Source organism: Dasypus novemcinctus, chromosome 12, assembly GCF_030445035.2.
Source record: "Dasypus novemcinctus isolate mDasNov1 chromosome 12, mDasNov1.1.hap2, whole genome shotgun sequence".
NCBI classification, from domain to species: Eukaryota; Metazoa; Chordata; class Mammalia; order Cingulata; family Dasypodidae; genus Dasypus; species Dasypus novemcinctus.
The window spans coordinates 80,942,554-80,961,154 of NC_080684.1; the positions used below are offsets into that span (position 1 = coordinate 80,942,554).

General features: G+C 34.0%; 1 protein-coding gene across 3 annotated transcripts in view; it reads left to right on the forward strand.

Moving 5' to 3' along the window:
* The window catches only part of NEDD1 (NEDD1 gamma-tubulin ring complex targeting factor), a 44,025-nt gene that overhangs the window by 16,307 nt on the left and 9,117 nt on the right, over positions 1 to 18,601 (forward strand). For all 3 annotated transcript variants that reach the window (XM_058308576.2, XM_058308577.2, XM_058308578.2), the window contains exons 6-11: positions 8,768 to 8,997; positions 10,499 to 10,700; positions 11,102 to 11,297; positions 14,159 to 14,287; positions 15,149 to 15,196; positions 15,988 to 16,178. In XM_058308576.2, the coding sequence (XP_058164559.1) occupies positions 8,768 to 8,997; positions 10,499 to 10,700; positions 11,102 to 11,297; positions 14,159 to 14,287; positions 15,149 to 15,196; positions 15,988 to 16,178 (996 nt within the window). The remainder of the gene's footprint in view (positions 1 to 8,767; positions 8,998 to 10,498; positions 10,701 to 11,101; positions 11,298 to 14,158; positions 14,288 to 15,148; positions 15,197 to 15,987; positions 16,179 to 18,601) is intronic.

An 18,601-nucleotide genomic window follows, 5' to 3' on the forward strand; every position in this document is an offset into this window, starting at 1 on the left:
TCACCTTCATATTTGAAGGATAATTGTGCCAGATAAAGAATTCTTAACTGGCAATTTTTCTCTTATAATATCCAAATTATACTACAATTATGAAAAATCTGCATTAAGTCTTACTGGGCGTCCCCTGTAAGTGATGGTTTGCTTCTCCCTTGCTGCTGTCAGAATTTTGTGTTTATCTTTGATGTTTGGCAATTCTGAGTCGTATGTGTCTTGGTGTAGGTCTTTCCTGACTTTTTCTGATTGGGATTCGCTGTGTTTCTTGGACATGTAAATTCATTTCTTTCATGAGAGTTGGGAAATATCCAGCCATTATTTCCTCCAGTACTCTTTCTGCCCTTTTTCTCTTCTATTTCTGGTATTCCCATGACACATATTTTTGCACTTCTTGTTATCATTCAGTGCTCTGAACCCCTGCTTAATTTTTTCCATTCATTTCTCTTTGTTCTTCTCTTCATTTTCAGCTCTTCTGTCTTCTGTACCACTTATTTTTTTCTGTCATTTTGAGTCTGCTATTGTATGCCTGTAATATGTTTTTTATCTCATCTATCATGTCTTTCATTCCCACTAACTGTTGCTTTTTTTTTTTTTTCAGGTTTTCAAATTCTTCCTTGCTCAGTGTCTTTTTGATATCCTTTATCTCTAGCCATGTTGTCTTTCAACTTATTAATTTGATTTTGGAAATTTGTTTGAACCTTGTTGATAGTCTCAAATCATGTGTGTCCTCTAGGGTTTTGGTATATTTCTTTGCTTGAGCCACTTCTCGCATTTTCTTACTATGGTTTATAATTTTTGCTGATGTCTAGGCATCTATTATGATGGTGAGTTAACTCTGATGCTCAGTTTCTCCTTTGTAGAGATTTAGTGGCAGGAGGCTGTGTTACTGCTGTGCTTTAGTTCTTGGTTCAATCTGTTCTAGGGCTTTAGGATTCACCCTGTTATTTGCTCATATATGGGCCCTGGCTCCAGTAATGGGTTGTGGACCTAATTCCAAGGGCCTTGGGAGGGAGGCTATAAAGACTGGAAAAAGCTTCTCTTATTTACTTTTAATTTCCTCACATGCACTTCCTTGGTTAGACAGCAGATGGCGGTCTTCAACAGGCTTCTCAGTTCAAAGCCTGGTTGGAGTATGTGTGTTGCAACCAGGGACAGGCTGGGATCATTGTGACAGAGGGTCCAGCCTGGAGGCTCAGAGCCTTGCAATTCAAACTTTCTCAGAGGTTGTTTTCTACCCTTTGCTGGCAGTCCCTTCCCTTTTCCTGGGTAAGAAATAATTCCACTCCCCTCTGCATCCTCAATAACCAGTCCCCAGCCAGTCAGTAGGGAGGGTATTGAGAGGGTCCATGGGGCTCCCAGGGCAAACAGTGGTAAGCCCCCATCCGGCCTGGCATTCATGTGGGATACTGTGAACCAAATCTGTGGGCCAAAAGCTAAGTCAGCTTTAGGCTAAGTCCCTTTCTCTCTACTTTCCTGGAGAGGTGGATCCCTGTGGGCCCCTTTGTCTGTAACCACTGGCCTGAGGCCAGGTAATTCAAAGTTGTCTGCTTATAGGGTAGGAGAGGGGCCTGTGGGACTGCAGCTGCAGCTTCCATTCAGTCTTTCCGTCAAGATTCTTTTTATGTGCCCCTCTGTCTTCCAATTGGTGTCCAGCCTTCCCCTGGTGTCCTAAACCCTAGAACATTTTTTTCCAGGCCCTTTCTGCCTGCGAGAAGAGAGAATTCCATGTCTTTCTATTCCACCATCTTCCTGGAAGTCTGATGATGAAGGATTTTCTTCTGAGGGTTAAATGAGATGTTAAGCATGTTTAGCGTATTCCCTAACATTTGGTAAGGTATCAATGAATGTTAGCTGCTGTTGGGAACTTTTAATGGAAAATCCCTATCCATCCATTAAAATAGCTCTTGTGATTTATTTCCCCAAACTGGTGTGAAGATCTTCAGGTGTAAATGCCATCCCTTTAAACCCCTCCTAATTTTACCATTTGAATTTGACTTAATATAGTCTACATTTTAAACCAACTTAAGGAGAGCATTAAAGAAGATGAAGAAATTGAACCTAAGTTTGTTGGTTTTTCCTTTCCCTGAAACAAATGGTTACAAAATTTTTGTAAGTTTTATTATTCCATTTTCCTTTGATAAGCTATATCATTAAAATAGTGCATGGTTAAAGAAATACCAATTGGGCTATGGTTACGTTAGAGTGCAGTTCTAGTGTCCTTAGTAAGAAAAGTTAGTTTTCATGATTCTCCATACTTGTGTTTCTCCTTTAAGGGAACATAATTGAAATCTTGGAAATTTTTTTTTATAGTTCTCTTTCCCCCAAATAATTAGTTATGACTTATTTTATCTTTAGTTGCCAAAAGCATGCAATTGTTACTTGAACATGTATGTGGTTTTTAAAAATTTTTTTTATTAAGACTTCTCAAAATTCATTTGAGTTTTCAAATTTGGTAAAGATTAATTTTTTTATTTAAAAAATTCATAATAATTTCAAGTATGCCAAAATAAGGGATTGACATAATTGAATTTAAACACTATTAGCTCAGTTTCTGTGTTGATGAGTTTTACTATAGATAGAACATGGGTTACTGAGAAAAATTGTAGGTATGGCACATCTAATAATCGATTTAAGTTTTTTTCTATGAACAATCAATAATTTGAAATCTTCTAAAATGATCAAATAGTTTGTCAGCGAAAATAACAAACCATGGCATCTCAGTGAATCTGCACCAACTGAATTTTACATCAGAAATAAGATTGACTGAATATATTTAGAATCTTACTTTGAAATGTCTGAGCTGAACTGAAGCTATTAGTTTCATGCAGATCACTTTCTACAGGGGGAAAAGAACTTTGCTGCTTCTGCAGAACTGCCAGGACTGACAGACTTTTTAGATTGTAATTGCCAGTGTCACTATTTGGCAAGTTCAGAAGCTTAGGCTCACAAACAGGTTAACCTATGTTGCCTTTCTGAAAAATGTAGTCATTTACAGAGCAGTTAAAAAGTAAATCTGTTTTATTGGTCCTTAGATTAAGATACGCTCTTTAAATGTAGCATTCTGTCAAATTTTAAATATAGCATGTATCAGTATATATGTTAAATCATTTTACTTAGTTGAAATTTTTTTATGTTTTATGTATGGATTTTGCAAGTGTTAAATGCCTACTTGGGTACAGAACTCTGGTAAATATAAATAATTATTACATTTTAAGAAATATTTCAATTATCAAGAATGAGTTTAATTTTTCATTTGGTCTACTTGGTTTCTCCTTTATGGTATATGTTATATGTTAACCTTTAATATAAAGGTTTCTCCTTTATGTTATATAGAAGGCTACAAAGGCATTAGTGAAAAATGTTTGAGTGATAGCATGTTCTTTATTCTCTTGATATATTTTATTTCCTCAGTATTTGTGTATACTTACCTAGCCTGTATATTACATTCTTGAGCAATTTTAGAACTGATATGTAAGTACAAATAAAGTAATAATTTTTATGTATTCTTAAAGATTGTTTTTCCTTATATTTGTCTCTTCCAAATTTCCTTTAATGGGAAGTTATTTGGAGGATACTTTTACAGTGCTTTCTATGTATAGCTCTGTCTTCCTTCCATGTAGTTGTAATCATCTTGTTTGTCCAATCTTTTTTCTACCTTTTTCTCACTGATATTCTATTCCAGGTGTTTTCATATTATTAGTCTTATTAACCATAATTTTTAATGAGTGCGTAGTATGTCATTGTTCAAATGCCAGTTTACCTAAACATTCCTCTGTTATTTTAGGCACTTCCCAACTTTTTATAATTACATAAGTTCCATGTATTAGTATTGTTTCCATATATTTATCTTCTGCTTTTGACTTTTACCTTGAGGTTGTGAATTCTCTTTCATTACAGGGTTTACATTTTCTCCTTGAAGAACTTGAGTAGTTACTGTATTTTCTTTGGCCTCAAATGTCTGATGTTGATCTACATTTTTCCCCCTATAAGTTGCTTGTTCTTTTATCTTCGAAGTCTTTAAAGCCCTGTGATTTTACTAGACTATGCCTTGGTGTTGCTCATTTAGGTACATGATGTGCTTGTTCAATATCTGTAGTTTCATGTCTTTCTTATTCAGGAAAATTTTCTTGCATTATGGTTTTTAGTATTTTTGTTCTTTAGTTGTTCTTGGGAGTGTCTTTCTGGTATGATCATTGTGGTAGGAATGTTAGGTTCTGCTCCTGTTCTCTGTGTTCATGTAATTCTTTTCTGCGGAATTTATTTCTAACTTTACAGCGCTACCCTTCTATTGTTTTCAGGTAGAGGTAGTGTTTAAAAAAAAAAAAGTGATGACTTGCTTGCTGAAGTTCCTTGGTTTTGCTCTACTCCCTCATTTAAATGTGGACCTTGCCTTTCTTTTGATCCTGTTGCCTCTGTCCTGCTCTGGTTTGGTTCTATTCCCAGCTGTCGCTTCTCACTTTGGGAACCTGGCCTGGGAGGGAAGTGCCCTGGCTGATAAGTTTTGGACATTCATTGGGCTCAACTGCTCTAGCCCTTCAGAACTTTGTGCAGACCTTTTGCAAAAATCCACCATTCCCTTGGGTATTCCTGGATTTGGCTCATGCTCTAAAATTGCCCACGATGCTTTCCTGTGAATATCTTTTGTCTGTTTTGACTTTCTCCTATTTCAGATCTGTCCCAGAGTCCCTCTTTCCCTCTGCTTCCTTCTGCATGGACAGCATGAAGGACTTGTGGCTGTTATTGCCTGTCTTACCTGCACACATTTTGAGGTTCATGGGGATACGGCGTCACCTATTTTTGTTGTAAATATTGTCCAAGGGGTTTGGTTCTTCTGTCTAGTCTATTAACCATCTGAGAAAGGGAGGCTTTTCTAAGCATAAGAACAAAATCCTAAGTTATTGAGGACACGTTTGAGAAATTTAAGTACATAAAAATTAAAAACCTCTGACAAGAAGCAAGACTTAAAAATCAACAAAATTGAAAGGAAAATTGGGAAAATATTTACAACCCCTGAGGGTATTAATGTCCTTATTATATTAGGGGCAATTGTAAATCATTATTAAAAGATCTTAATAGCCTACTAGAAAATAGGCAAAGTAGATTAATGGACAATTCACAAAAGAGGGAAGATAAATGGCCACTTAGTGTTTTTCAACCATGAGCCTTTACAGCATGAACAACAATGAAATACAAATTCTTTCATAAATTAGCAATTTTTAAAAATGATTGCCAGGGTACGTGGAAATTAGAAATAACATAAATGTCTGCCATGAGCAGATTATTTAAGATAAATTCATTACTCATGTATTCTTATATTATCCAACTATTAAAATCATGTAGCAGAAAATATTAATGATATGGTTAACTGTTTATAATAATGAAGTATGAGCCCAGGTTTTCTTTTTTTTTTTTTTTTTTTTTAGGGGGTACCAGGTATTGAACCTGGGACCTCGTACATGCAAGGCAGGCACTCACCACTGAATTACACCTGTTCCCCCCAGGTTTTCTTTTGATACCCTAATAAATATACACACACAGACACATATACATATACATACACAGAAAAATACTTAAAAGCTATTTCCCAAAATGTTAACCAGTATTTCTCCAGGTGGTAGGATTAGGGATGATGATTTTTTTTGTGTATACAATTAAAAAAACATTTTCTTCCCCAGTCATCTGTAACAGAGGTTGACAAACTAGCCCCATGGGTTTGTCACCTCTTTTTTAAAATAAAATTTTTTTGGAACATAGCCATACTCCATTTATGACTGCTTTTGCAGTACGGCAGCCTAAAATATTTGCTAGTCCCACATCTTTAGTAAATGTGTCTATTTTTTATACTTAGAAATGACCCCCTTCTTTGCAAACATATATATTCTTACACAGTAGTAATGCATGGTAAGAAAAAATAACATTGCTGTTGGTAGTGCTGGGATTTTTTTTTATCTTAAAAATAGCTTAAATCTGGAATAATATAAGTGCTTAATAGGTTAAGTGCTGCTGATAGTAAATGAATTAATACTTGTTTTAAATATAATTTAGGAGTTTTAGGCTGCATGTATCCAGGATCATTGGATGATGTCTTCAATATTTTGAAGAGATGATGAAAGTATAGAAATGAGATTCCAGTAATATTATCAAAGAAATAAACAGAGGAGGCATTTAAAGGAGTCAGTGTGGCTACTTCAGGGTTTTTAAAAAAAAATCTGTAAAAGATGGAAGAGCAGTTATATAACCAACAATGAATATAAGAGAGTTATGAACCTGTGAGAGTAATGGTGGTAGCTACTGGAAGTCTTTCTCTGTGCAGAAATGCTATTTAATACTCAAAATAATCTTGACAGGCAAACTGTATTCTCTGTTTTGTAGATGAGAATACTGAGGTATGGAGAACTAAAGTAAGTTACCCAAGTCATTCAGAGTTTGGCTGAGCCTGCACTTGAATCCAGCTTCAACTGACAGGAACATTCTTGGTTATCTTTCAGTTTTTTTTTTTTCCTCTTTAATGGGTCGTGTATAGCTCCAAAGAATTTGAAGTAGTATATGTATAGCAGTTAGGTTTTGACTTGCTCAAAAATGCATTTTTAGCTATTTATAAAGCAACTAGCTCTTTGTTCCTTGATACATTCAGACAGATTCTGAATGTCCATATTTTAAGAATGTTTTATATTCTGGAGTTTATAATTACTTTTCAGGAATTTCTTAACTAGAGTCTAGTTTCTAGGGTAACTCGATGCATCTCTAAATGTGTTTATGAGTAAATCTCCCTTTCTCCTCATGAGAGTGGTCCTACCAGGCCCTAGGGTGGGCACTTCTCCCAGGTTCCGTGTTTTGAGGATAATCTGAGGGGCTTGAAGAAGGAGTTAATGATATAATGTGGGTACAGTGCATGGCACAGGACATGGGAAATTCTCAGAGAATATTTAGAAGCCATAGTAATGGCTGGGTGGGGGGGGTATGTTTTAGACAAATTCTAGTTAGGGCTAAGAAGTTTAACTTTATGAACTTTGAGAGGAAACCATTAGGTCTACGATTTTCTGATGTTAGGTTTTTTTTTCTAAGTTATGCTTGCACATTTAATACAAATTTTGATCACACAAAAGGACCATAATTGTATCAGCTTTTAAAGTGTTACAGAAATCTCTTGGAAATTAATGTTTTGCCTTATGTTTTGATTGGTAGGTATATGAGTATAATTATAATTCACTAAGGAGCTGTAGGTCTTATATAATCAAGATTCAGTTTATTTTTCTTGAGTGTAGACCATAGGAAAGGTTTGTCTATTCAAATAAATATACTTTTTCTCAAGCAAAATGAAAACCATATAAAACAGCATTTTCTCTTTGTACTTTAGCCGAATGAAAATGGGGAGCGAAATTTAATGGACAGTCATAGTTATTATCTTATTGGTAACAAATACGCCTTTTGTTTCCTTAGAATTTGTTTTGTGTTATTCCTAAATATTTTGTTGTTGTTGGGACTAATATATATTATTTTGAAACATCTTAGAAATAAGTAGAATATGATTTTTTTAATATCTAAAAACTAGTGGTCTCTTATCCTTTTGGAGCATGATAGATCAAACAAACAAAAGCCATACAGATAACTTTGTTTTGTGTTAGTTTTAACTGTGACAGATATATAAAGCTGATATAGTAGAACCGGATTCTTCCATTGACTCAGGGCTATAACTTAACTCTTTGAAGGTGTCTCACAGCCAGATTGCCATACATGAGGACCTTAATTCATATTAATTCCTGTATTTATATTGCTCTTCCTTTGCAAGGAAACATTAGGTTAAATGAAAAATAATTCTTAGCATAGTAAATGACATCAATATCAGTTTGAAAGCAACTTTTTTTTATAAAAGTAGATAAAATTCAGCCAGTTTTAATTTGATTTTTTATGAGCATTTATTTTTTATTATATTTTTTGAAGATACATAGATCACAAAAAATGTTATAGATAATAAAGCAGGTTCCCACATACTCCACACCCCACTCACCCCCACTCCTCCCACATCCAACAATCTCCTTCATCAATCTCTGACTTTTTTATTCAAACTGGAATTTATTTATTCTTATCCAGCAGAAACTAGAAATAGTTATTTTTCACTAAAACAGTGAATGTCTCCATTCTCCCCCTGGGGTGAATGTTTAGAGAAAGGCCAGTGTTGCCCCTAGGCTGATGGTTTTGAAAGAATGGATATAGTCCATCCCCAGCCTGGTGTGGTACCAGTTTCTTATTTGTGGTTTAGTTAATTTTACATTATATTTCATGTGTTGAATTGCCAGCATATTAGGTATTCAGATTCAATCAAATTCTTACAAATGTCTCACATATCTGTCTGTATATGTTAAAGAAAATACAGATTTTTATTGCTTATTTTCTTCTGTTGCCCTATACTTGTTTACGATTGACTTATTGATCTTTTGTTTATGGTGAATATCCTAACTAGTGAATTAATGTAGATAATCTTGATATACTGTACTTTGCCTCTGAAAAGGAAGAGCTTGAATTAGCTATACTCCTTGATAGTAAAATCAGGATAAATACTCAATTAGTGGAACATTGGCATGTCTTATGGTCATCTTATAGTGTCATATAAAAATGACATGGAAGTCATGATTGCAACTTGTTGCTTTATAAACCAGAGGGTGTCCTGAATCCCATGTGATTGGTATGGTCGGTGTTTGGCCATGATTTATATAGTCTAAATAATATGTCTCATGAATGCTTAAAATTAAATAATTTTTTTTTCTTTTTATAGTCTATTCGGCAATTGAAGTACTCCTTGTTTAAGAAATCATTACTGGGCAGTGTTTCAGATAATGGAATAGTAACTCTCTGGGATGTAAATAGTCAGAGCACGTACTATAATTTTGAAAGTACACATAAAGCTCCAGCTTCAAGCCTTTGCTTTTCTCCTGTCAATGAATTGTTATTTGTAACCATAGGCCTGGATAAGAGAATCATACTCTATGACACTTCAAGTAAGAAGTAAGTGTGATATGCTTATTTCTTATTTTAATAACAAGTAATTACTATCTCATTAGCAGACATATCTTTGATTTGTATAGACCTGATTAATGTCTAAGAGATTTAAAGTTTCCTTACCTGATGTATCCTGTAAGGTAGACTTTTCTCTTTTTCTTCCCACGCAGAAAACAATAGGTGTGTGTGGGAGAGGGAGTGGTGGATATTCTTTAGGGAACTTGTGGATCATGAACGATAAGGAATAACATGTTAATGATTCCACATCTTTATTTTAGCATATATAATTAACTAGTTTAGGATTATTCTTTTTCAAAATACAACTAAGTATGTTCAAATTAATCATATTGCTTTAAAATTAATTCATTATCTAGAGCAGGGTTTCTAAACTATTGGCTTTGTGGTTTGAATAATTTTTTGGTTTTGGGGGCTGTCCTGGGCATTATATTAATAGAATATTTAGTGACATCCCTGGCCTCTACCTATAGATGGCAGTAGCATCTCCCTCCCCCATCTATAACAAACTAAACTGTTACAAGGCATTACCAGCTGTCACCTGGAGGGCAAAATTGCCCCCATTTGAGAGCCATTGAACTAGGACTAGGTATACATAATTTTCCAAGCATCTGATCCTATTGTATCTTCTTGTCCTGCAGTTCTAGGTATGCATAGTTTACTAAATAAAAAAAAAAAAAGGCTGTAAGAGCACTGCATTTATATTTAAGATGCTAACAATAACTAAACTTTATGTGGATTAAAATGGTAAAGTTAATACTAGGAAAGTTCCTACTGTCAGCCCGTTTTATAATGCTGGACTTGTTTGTTTTTGTTATTGTTGTTTTTACTGTTACTTATTTTGCTCTTCTTTTATTTTGAAATAATTTCCTGAGAGCCCTACGAATCAGTAATAAGCCATTCTTCTCTTAAACCAGACACCAGCAAAGAGCTTGGCTTTAGTGAAACATTATTTATGTTTCTCTATTTGCTTCCTCAGAAGATCAAACCATCTGCATTCTGTTCATCTTAGCTTTTTGGTCAAGAGAGGCACAACTAAGAACCGAGTGTCAGCTGCTCCCCTGTGAAAGGTCATAGTCCTCTTGAGGCCTAAGCAGGTCAATAAATGGAAAGGGGACGCTGAGAGTCTCCACAACCCTGAGGCTAGAGTGCTTAGTTGTAGAGTAACACACAGAAATTGTCATGTTCACTGCGAAAGTAATAATTTCTCAAAGAAACAGGTGCTGCTTCTAAAGGGTATAGAAATGTAACTGTTGGAAGTGAATAGAAAAATAGGTTGGGTGTTCAGCAGTTCCTCTATATGCCATTCTATTAGAAATTATTTAAGTCAAATTCTAAAAGTCTGCTTTGAATAAATATATGGGATGTATATATAATTTGTCCAATTTTAAGTAACTCTGGTTTCATTAAAAAGTTATTTATAGTCATATAAGCTTATACATGCTCTCATATACATTTGCATATCTACATATCCTTTTTCTCCTTTCTGTAGGCTGGTGAAAACTTTACTGGCTGATGCCCCTCTAACTGCAGTAGATTTCATGCCTGATGGAGCCACTTTGGCTATTGGATCTTCCCGTGGGAAAATATATCAGTATGATTTAAGAATGTTGAAATCACCAGTAAAAACCATTAGTGCCCACAAGACATCTGTGCAATGTATAGCATTTCAGTACTCCACTGCTCTTTCTAAGGTGAGTTCTTTTCTTTTCGGCATTTTTGATTTTACTAAATAAATGTAGCCTTTGATGATGGAAATTATATATTGTTAATTAAACACATTGTAGCTTTGTTTCATAATCATTTTTGTATGATAGCATTTTAAATAATTTTAGTACAAAGTCGTATGTATTTAGTTTTAAAACTTTTTTAACTTAAAAAATTTTTAATTTATTTAAGTCTTCTATTTTTTCCTCTTCAAAAATATTTTTAAAGGCTTTTTTTGGATCAGAGGGAAACTCTTAGGTCCACTATTAAGCTTATGATTTATAAGGGCAAAAAAGTATATTTTAATCTAAAAGGGAATTTATAAAATATTAATTTACAGGATGGAACATTAGTAACCTGAGCTTTTAAATATTCTGTTACATTTCAGCCAAGTTTAAATAAAGGGTGTCCAAATAAGCCCATGGCAGGGAACAAACGGACTGTTAATGTGAGCAATACCAGTGGAGGAGTTCAGAATTCTGGAATTGTTAGAGAAATAACTGCCACTTCTGTTGCTACAGTTCTCCCACAACCCATGACAACAGTCGTGGGGAAGGGAACAATTGCTGTTCAAGACAAAGCAGGTAAATGTTTCTTACATGTAATTGATTTTTTCCCCAACAAAGTATATATAATTAACACTTTCCTCAAGAACCTAGATTATACAAATTTACTTCCTGAGTATATTTAGGAAAAACTTTTAGTAATTGTCATTTAAGAAGTTAAAATTTTAACTTTAGCTATAAATTTTTTAAAAAGTTAATCGAAGACATTTTTCTATTTAGCTGAACTCCTATCTTGGGAAATTATCTTAAAAATTAAATAATGCCAATTCTGTAAAAATTCATTCTTTGTACTACTGTAGATAGGATGTCTTTCTTTTGATTCTTTAGATTAATCAATAAAGAATATGAAACTTAAGTGCTGAATAAAGCCTGGCACATACTAAGCTCATATTAGTAGTTTGTTAAGTTAAAAATAAATAAAAGTGGGTTTTTTTTGTGTTTTTTTTTTTTAAATTTCTTCTATCCTGGTAATCATATTGTAGAAACAGTACTGAAAGAATTCATTTAGACTTGGTGAAGCTTCTCATACTTACTGTAGAAAATATTCTATGCCCACAATAAAGAAAATATTCTTGTAAGTTTCTGGAAACCTTTAGGTTTTAATTTTAAAATGTTATGCTGTACTGTCAACTTGCAACAGATTTTTTTAAAAGCCTACATTCTCATTAGAAAGGGTTATTGTATCCATGTCTTTTTAAATTTTCTGAACAAGTGCTTGGCTTAGCCAAAAATATTTGTTGGTGCTTTCTCAACATGAGTTCACTGTTTGTAAGTAGAAGCAGAGCTTTAAAATTTTTCCTTGATAGTTTGAGATAATTTTTAAAAGTAAGAAGTCTCTTCACTTTAAATATCTACATCAATTTTATGTAAGAGTCATTGCATGCTGTATAAAAGAGTAATTAGGTCCTTATTTAAGAACTTTTGGAAACAAATACCATTGCTATCTACTTAAAAGAAAGTTCCTTTTGAAATACAACTTTGAGTAATGTTTGCCAAGATGTTGAATTAACTGTATTATAAAAATTGCAATTGTTTTCAAAAATATTTTATAATTTTTATTCATAATAAAAAATTAGATAAAATACTCATGTAAACTTTTGGAAGGCTTACTGTTCATTTTTTTTTTTGATAAGGAAGCTCATGTTTAATGATAGCATTAGGAAATGAAAGACTTAGGTCTGCAAGGTCATATTGATTAATGTTAATAACTCTTGGATGGGTAACTAAATTTCTGGCAAAAACACAGAAATTTTGGTTTATTTTTATTTCAAAATAATTCCAAACTTATAGAAAAGTTGTAAGAATAGTACAAAAACCTCCTGAACTCCAGTTTACCCTTTAGCAGATTCACTACTTTATAAATTTTGCCACATTAGCTTCATCACTCTCTCTCTCCAGCACATACACATCCTCATGCAAATATGTGCATACATATTTGTTTTCTCTGAAACATTGAGAGTATCTTAGTCTCAGGTCTGTTGTTTCCAACCTGGATTCCTTAGGCAGTTTTCTTCCCTTCTCTGAATCTCAGTTTCTTCTTCCATATGCTGGGATAATATTTGATAAATTTGGTAAATTCTGACCATCAGAGAAAATATTTCAGAAGTAACTAGCACATAGTAGGTACTCAGTCATAGTATTGCTGATATCATCATCATTATCCATCCTCACTATTACTATTTAAACTGTGTAACTTTAAAGTTGAAAAAATATGTTACTGCTACTGAGGATGTCCTAATTTAGTTATTGAAAGAAACTTCTACAGATTTGTTGGTGTTCATTTTTAGTAGGAAACAGCTACTTAAAAGCAAAAAACAAGGCTTTAGCACTATTTTTAAATGATACTGAGCTTCTGTTTCCTAAAGTCCCAAAGGCTAGAACTGTGCATTCAAAGACGTTAAGGACCTAGAGAAAGAAGAGAGAATTTCTTCTTTATAACAGCTTAACTCTTGGTGTAAATAAGTGGTGGCGATATACAAATGATTGGTTATATTTTAATTTTCTATCAGATGTTATTAGAAAAATATATTTCATTAGTCAGGTTTTGACATTTTTGGATATATAGGCTGTTCTTTGTTTTTATCCCAGGCCTTTCAGTTTCCATTGGAACTAACATGCCAAATAAAACACTTTAAAACGTAATACAGTAACATGCTCCCTATCCAGATACCAGATTTTCATCTGTGCTCTTGAATTTTTAGAATCCTGTCCTTAACCCAGAAAATGCAAGAAGCCACTGAGTTTGCAGAGTTCCTCTTGCAGAGCCCTAAAGCCTTGCATTTTGTACTGTCAGAGAAACTGCTGCATGACTGTTAATGTTGTCTACTATATGAGTTTGGTATTGTGGTTTTCTTCTTATTATTAAACTACAGAGAAGTTAATAAAGCCATTTGAGGTTGATTACGCTGTGTGTAATGCTAAGCTCCCACTGTTAGTGAAGGAAAAGACAAGAGAGTTAAAAAAAAAAACCCATTCACTGCAAGTTGGAGAAGGGAACTAATGTTGATTGAATCCTGCTATATGTTAGGCTTTGTGCAGTATGCCTTACAGACATTTTTATTATTTGTACATGGTGAGTCAATAACAAAAGTTGTGTTCAGTATACTTTAAGGGCATCGAAGTATATAATTGTTTTAGAAACAGTTAAAATATGATGTTGCTAAATGGACAGATTATTTGCTTTTGAAGAATCCTTTGAGTCCTTGAAAATGCTGATGATTTGAGGTATTGTTGCATTCTGTTTTCCTTTCCTGATATTCATAGTTGTAACATTACTGACAATATGGGTAATTTGTGTATTAATTTTTAGAGACTTGGTTTTGGAAGATAAAATTTATTTAGATGTAAGAACACTTTTTTTGATATCTCATTCTTGTAAGGTTTGTCTCGAAGCTTAAACACAGATATTTTATCTAAGGAAACAGACAGTGGGAAAAATCAGGATTTCTCCAGCTTTGATGATACTGGGAAAAGTAGTTTAGGTGACATGTTCTCACCTATCAGAGATGGTAAGTCTTTTCAGGTGAGAGGATTATGTTCTGTGGTTGGTAGTCACTACATTTTTATTAAGACTATAAGATGTGAATAATAGCTTCACTTTAACTCTATTCATGAGAGTTTGCTGGTTTTCTCAATCTCTGAGGTGATATCTTTTCCTTTGCCTTAGTAGAGCTATGTTGGTAAGATGTTTCAAATGTTATTCCAAAATATGTTTTGGTAATTTTCACATAGGAACTATGCAAATAGTTCTCAAGGTGGTATTTTAATTTCCACAAAACTTTCTTGGGGCTTTTTCCTCCTTAGACAATTTCTTATTTATATGTATTTTTAAATAAATCTTAAAATTTTGGATGTTTTCATAAGCATATATCTTCCTAATTTAAAATAATTGTTTTTTTTAAATTATAGTATTAGTATTTCTTAAATGTTGTCAGAGAAATCTTTTACACTGTGTATGAAAGTATCCCGTTTCCTGATTGTTTTTTCCATTGCTGATAGATGTTGCCATTAAAAAATGTTTTGCCTATTTGATAACTGGAAACTTTATATCATTGTCATTCAGACTGTATAAACATGGTAATTGTTTGGCTGTGCCTGTTTGATACTAAGGTTCATACTGTAGTCCTTAATGGGATAGCCTTACAACTACTAGCAGTGTTGTCAACAGTGTGGATAAATTTATAGAGGGTAATTTGACAAAGTTTAAATAGTCTTTCTTTTTGGCTGAGTAATTGCTATATCACATATAATAGTGAAAAACTAAAGAGCATCCTTAGGCTCTGAATCTTTTGGGAAAGAAATAGGAAACCTAAGTTACTATGGCTTCTTTTACACTATTTTTTAAATTTGATTTTCTAATTTTATTATAGATGCTGTAGTTAACAAAGGAGGTGATGAGTCCATATGCAAAGGAGATGGTAAGTACTACTGAGAAGTATTTTTATGAAAATTAAAAGTGATATTTTGTTATCTATTGTTGTGTAACAACTTGGAGGCTTTAAACAAGCATTTATCATCTCATAATTTATCTTGGTTGGAATCCAAGCATGTTTTGCTGAGTGCCTCTGGCTTCCGGTCTCTCTCGATGGTTTAATCAGGGTGTCAGCCTTTAGCATAGGCTGGGTGAGGATCTGCTTCATTTAAGTGGCTGTTGGCCAGAGATGCCAGTTCCTTGCCATGTGGATTTCTCCACTGGGTAACTCACAACATGGTGGCTGGCTTCCCTCAGAGTAAGGGAGCAAGAATGAGAAGATCCCCAAGATGGAAGCCACAGTGCTTTTGTAACCTAATCTTGGAAATGACGTTCCACCACTTTTGCTATATTCTAATTGTTAGAAGCAAGATATTAGGTCCAACTGACATTCAGAGGGAAGAGATTGCATAAAGGTATGGATACTAGGAGACAGAGATCTTTAGGCACTATCTTAGAGCCTACATATCAAGTTAAAAACTCTGTTATCAAACGTTAGTACTAATGAAAACATCCTGGGAGAAGGTTGTCATCATTCAAATTTATGAATCAGGAAATAGACACAGAGTTTTATGACTTTTGCTCAAGAGTACAGGGTAGAACTAGGAAATGAAACAGTTTTGTAAATCCAAGTCCATACCTTTCTACAATATTAAACTGCTTATTATGTTAAATACTTAAATACCCAAGATTGGGGGACATCATATGCAAGTGCAGTTTTTTCCTCTTCCTCTTTAGGCCTTGACTTTCTACCACAATTGAGCTCAGTGTTTCCACCAAGAAAAACTCCAACGGCCATATCACATTCTAGCCCTCTTAATGTCTTCATGGGATCTCCAGGGAAAGAGGAAAATGAAAATCATGATCTGACAACTGAGTCTAAGAAAATGTATCTGGGAAAACAGGAACCTAAAGACTCCTTCAAACAGGTATCTGCCTGAAAATGCTACTGAAATGACTTTTTATCACTAACAAGCATAATGAGCTCCTCACTAGAAAACAGGCAGCTGGCAGTGGGTACGTCCTAATTATTGGTGGTGCTATGCACTTAACTTAGGTCAGAAAATATTCTGAAATCCTGATGTTACTTGTTAACACCTAAAATAAAGTTTTGAAATCTGCCTTTGGACATATTGAAAGTAGCAACAGATACAAACTTACATTTTTTCTAAAGCAAGATATTTGCTTGTACTTGCATTCTTTTAGAATTTATTTCCATGGGAAAAGCACCAGATTGGTGGTCAAGTCATTTTCCCTAGGTCTTATAGCAAGTTGATGGTACTAAGAATGGAATTCATCATCATTACCTTCTTTTATAATACAATAGCCAATATACAATATTATCATCATTTAGTAGCAGTCAAATCTACATAATAATCTTTAGAATGATATTGAAAAGATGTCGTTCAGGAAATACAAAAAGTCTTCCGGTATTTTAAAAAAATTTTTAATTTAGAAATACTTTCAAATTTACAGGACAGTTATAAAAAATAATACAAACCCCATACAGAGAACTCCAACATACTCCTATCACAGATACCTAGATCCAGCAATTTTACCATTTTTGCTATCTTTGTTGTATTATTCTTTGTATCTATCCATCTTTCTGTGCATCCATCTATCCATCCACCCACCTACCCATCCATTTATCTGTCTGATCTATCAATCTCTATTTTGAACTTTTGAGTGAAGGGTCTATACATCATACTTCTTGAACACTTAATGCTGCCATGTACATTTCCCAAGAACAAGGATAATCAGTTACGTATGCACCTTAAGTGCATTTATTAAGTTCAAGAAATTTAACATTGACATAAAGCTTACAGTCTGTATTCCAGTTTTTTCATGGGTCTCAATAATATCCTTCTGATCCTTCTCCCCTCCCTCATTAGATCATGTCCAGGGTCATATACTGCTTTTAATTGTCATTGTCTCTTCAGTTGCCCACACTCCCTCCTTCCCTTCCTTTTGTGGGAACATATATACAACATAAAAATTCCCATTTCAACCATTCCCAAACATATCGTTCAGTATGTTGCAGTACCCTCACCATCTTTCATTACTAAAGCTTTCCATCTCCCCAGACAGAAACCCTATACCCATTTTGCTCTCCATATCCCAATTGACCCCCACCCTTGGAAACTGTACTCTAATTTCTGTCTCTATAAGCTTACATCTTCTCTGATATTTTCTTTGTGGTTACCATGGGCTTATATTTAATATCCTAAATCTAAAGCAATCATATTTGCTTGATACCAACTTTTCTTTAATAATATATATAAACTATGTTCCTGTACCCATCTGTCCCCCTGCCTTTATGTAGTTCTCACAAATTACATGTTTATATATTGAGACCAGATTTAGCATTTCATTTTGTGCATTTGCTTTCTAGATCCCATAGGACGTAAAAAGTGAGGTTACAGTCCAAAAATACAATAGTACTGACATTTATATTTGCCCATGTTTTTACCCTCACTGGAGATCTTTATTTCTTCATGCAGCTTCAGTCTACTGTCTTACTGTCCTTTCTTTTCAACCTGCAGAACTCTCTTTAGCACCTCTTGTAGGGCTGGTCTGGTGGTGATGAACTCCCTCAGCTTTTTGATGATTTTGTATGTTTTAATCTCTGACAGTTTTGCCAGATTCAAAATTCTTGGTTGGTAATTTTTTGCTTTCAGCTCTTTAAATATGTTACCTTACTGCTTTCTTGCCTGCATGGTTTCTAATGAGAAATTGCCACTTACTCATATTGAGGCTCCTTCAGATATAACATGTTTCTTCTTTCTCACATCTTTCAGAATTCTTTCTTTATCTTTGGCTTTCAGTAGTGTGGGCATATTTGGGTTCATCCTCCTTGGAGTTTTTGAGTATCTTGTATGTGTATATTATGTCTTTTGTTTAATTTGGGAAGTTTTTTGCCATTATTTCTTTGATTATTCTCTCTGCCAGTTTCTCTCTTCCTTTTCCTTCTGGGATTGGGATTCCTACAATGTATATTAGTACATTTGATGTTGTCCCACAGGTTCATTGGGTTCTGTTCACTTTTCTTTATTCTTCTTTCTGCAACTCAGACTGAATGATCAATTGTCATATCTTCAAGTTTTCTGCTTCTGTCTTCTCCCAGGTCCAATCTACTGTTTATCACAGCTAGGAAATTTTTAATTTCTTTTAGTGTGGTCTTGTATTCTGTTTGGCTCCTTTTCATAATTTCCATCTATTGATATTCTCTTTGCATTCATCTGTTGGTCCTTTAGTTTTTTGTGTTTTGTTTTTGTTTTTTGTCTTTGTTTTCCTTTAGCTCTTTGAGCATACTGAGGACCATTTTATAAAAGGCTTTGTTATATCCCAGATT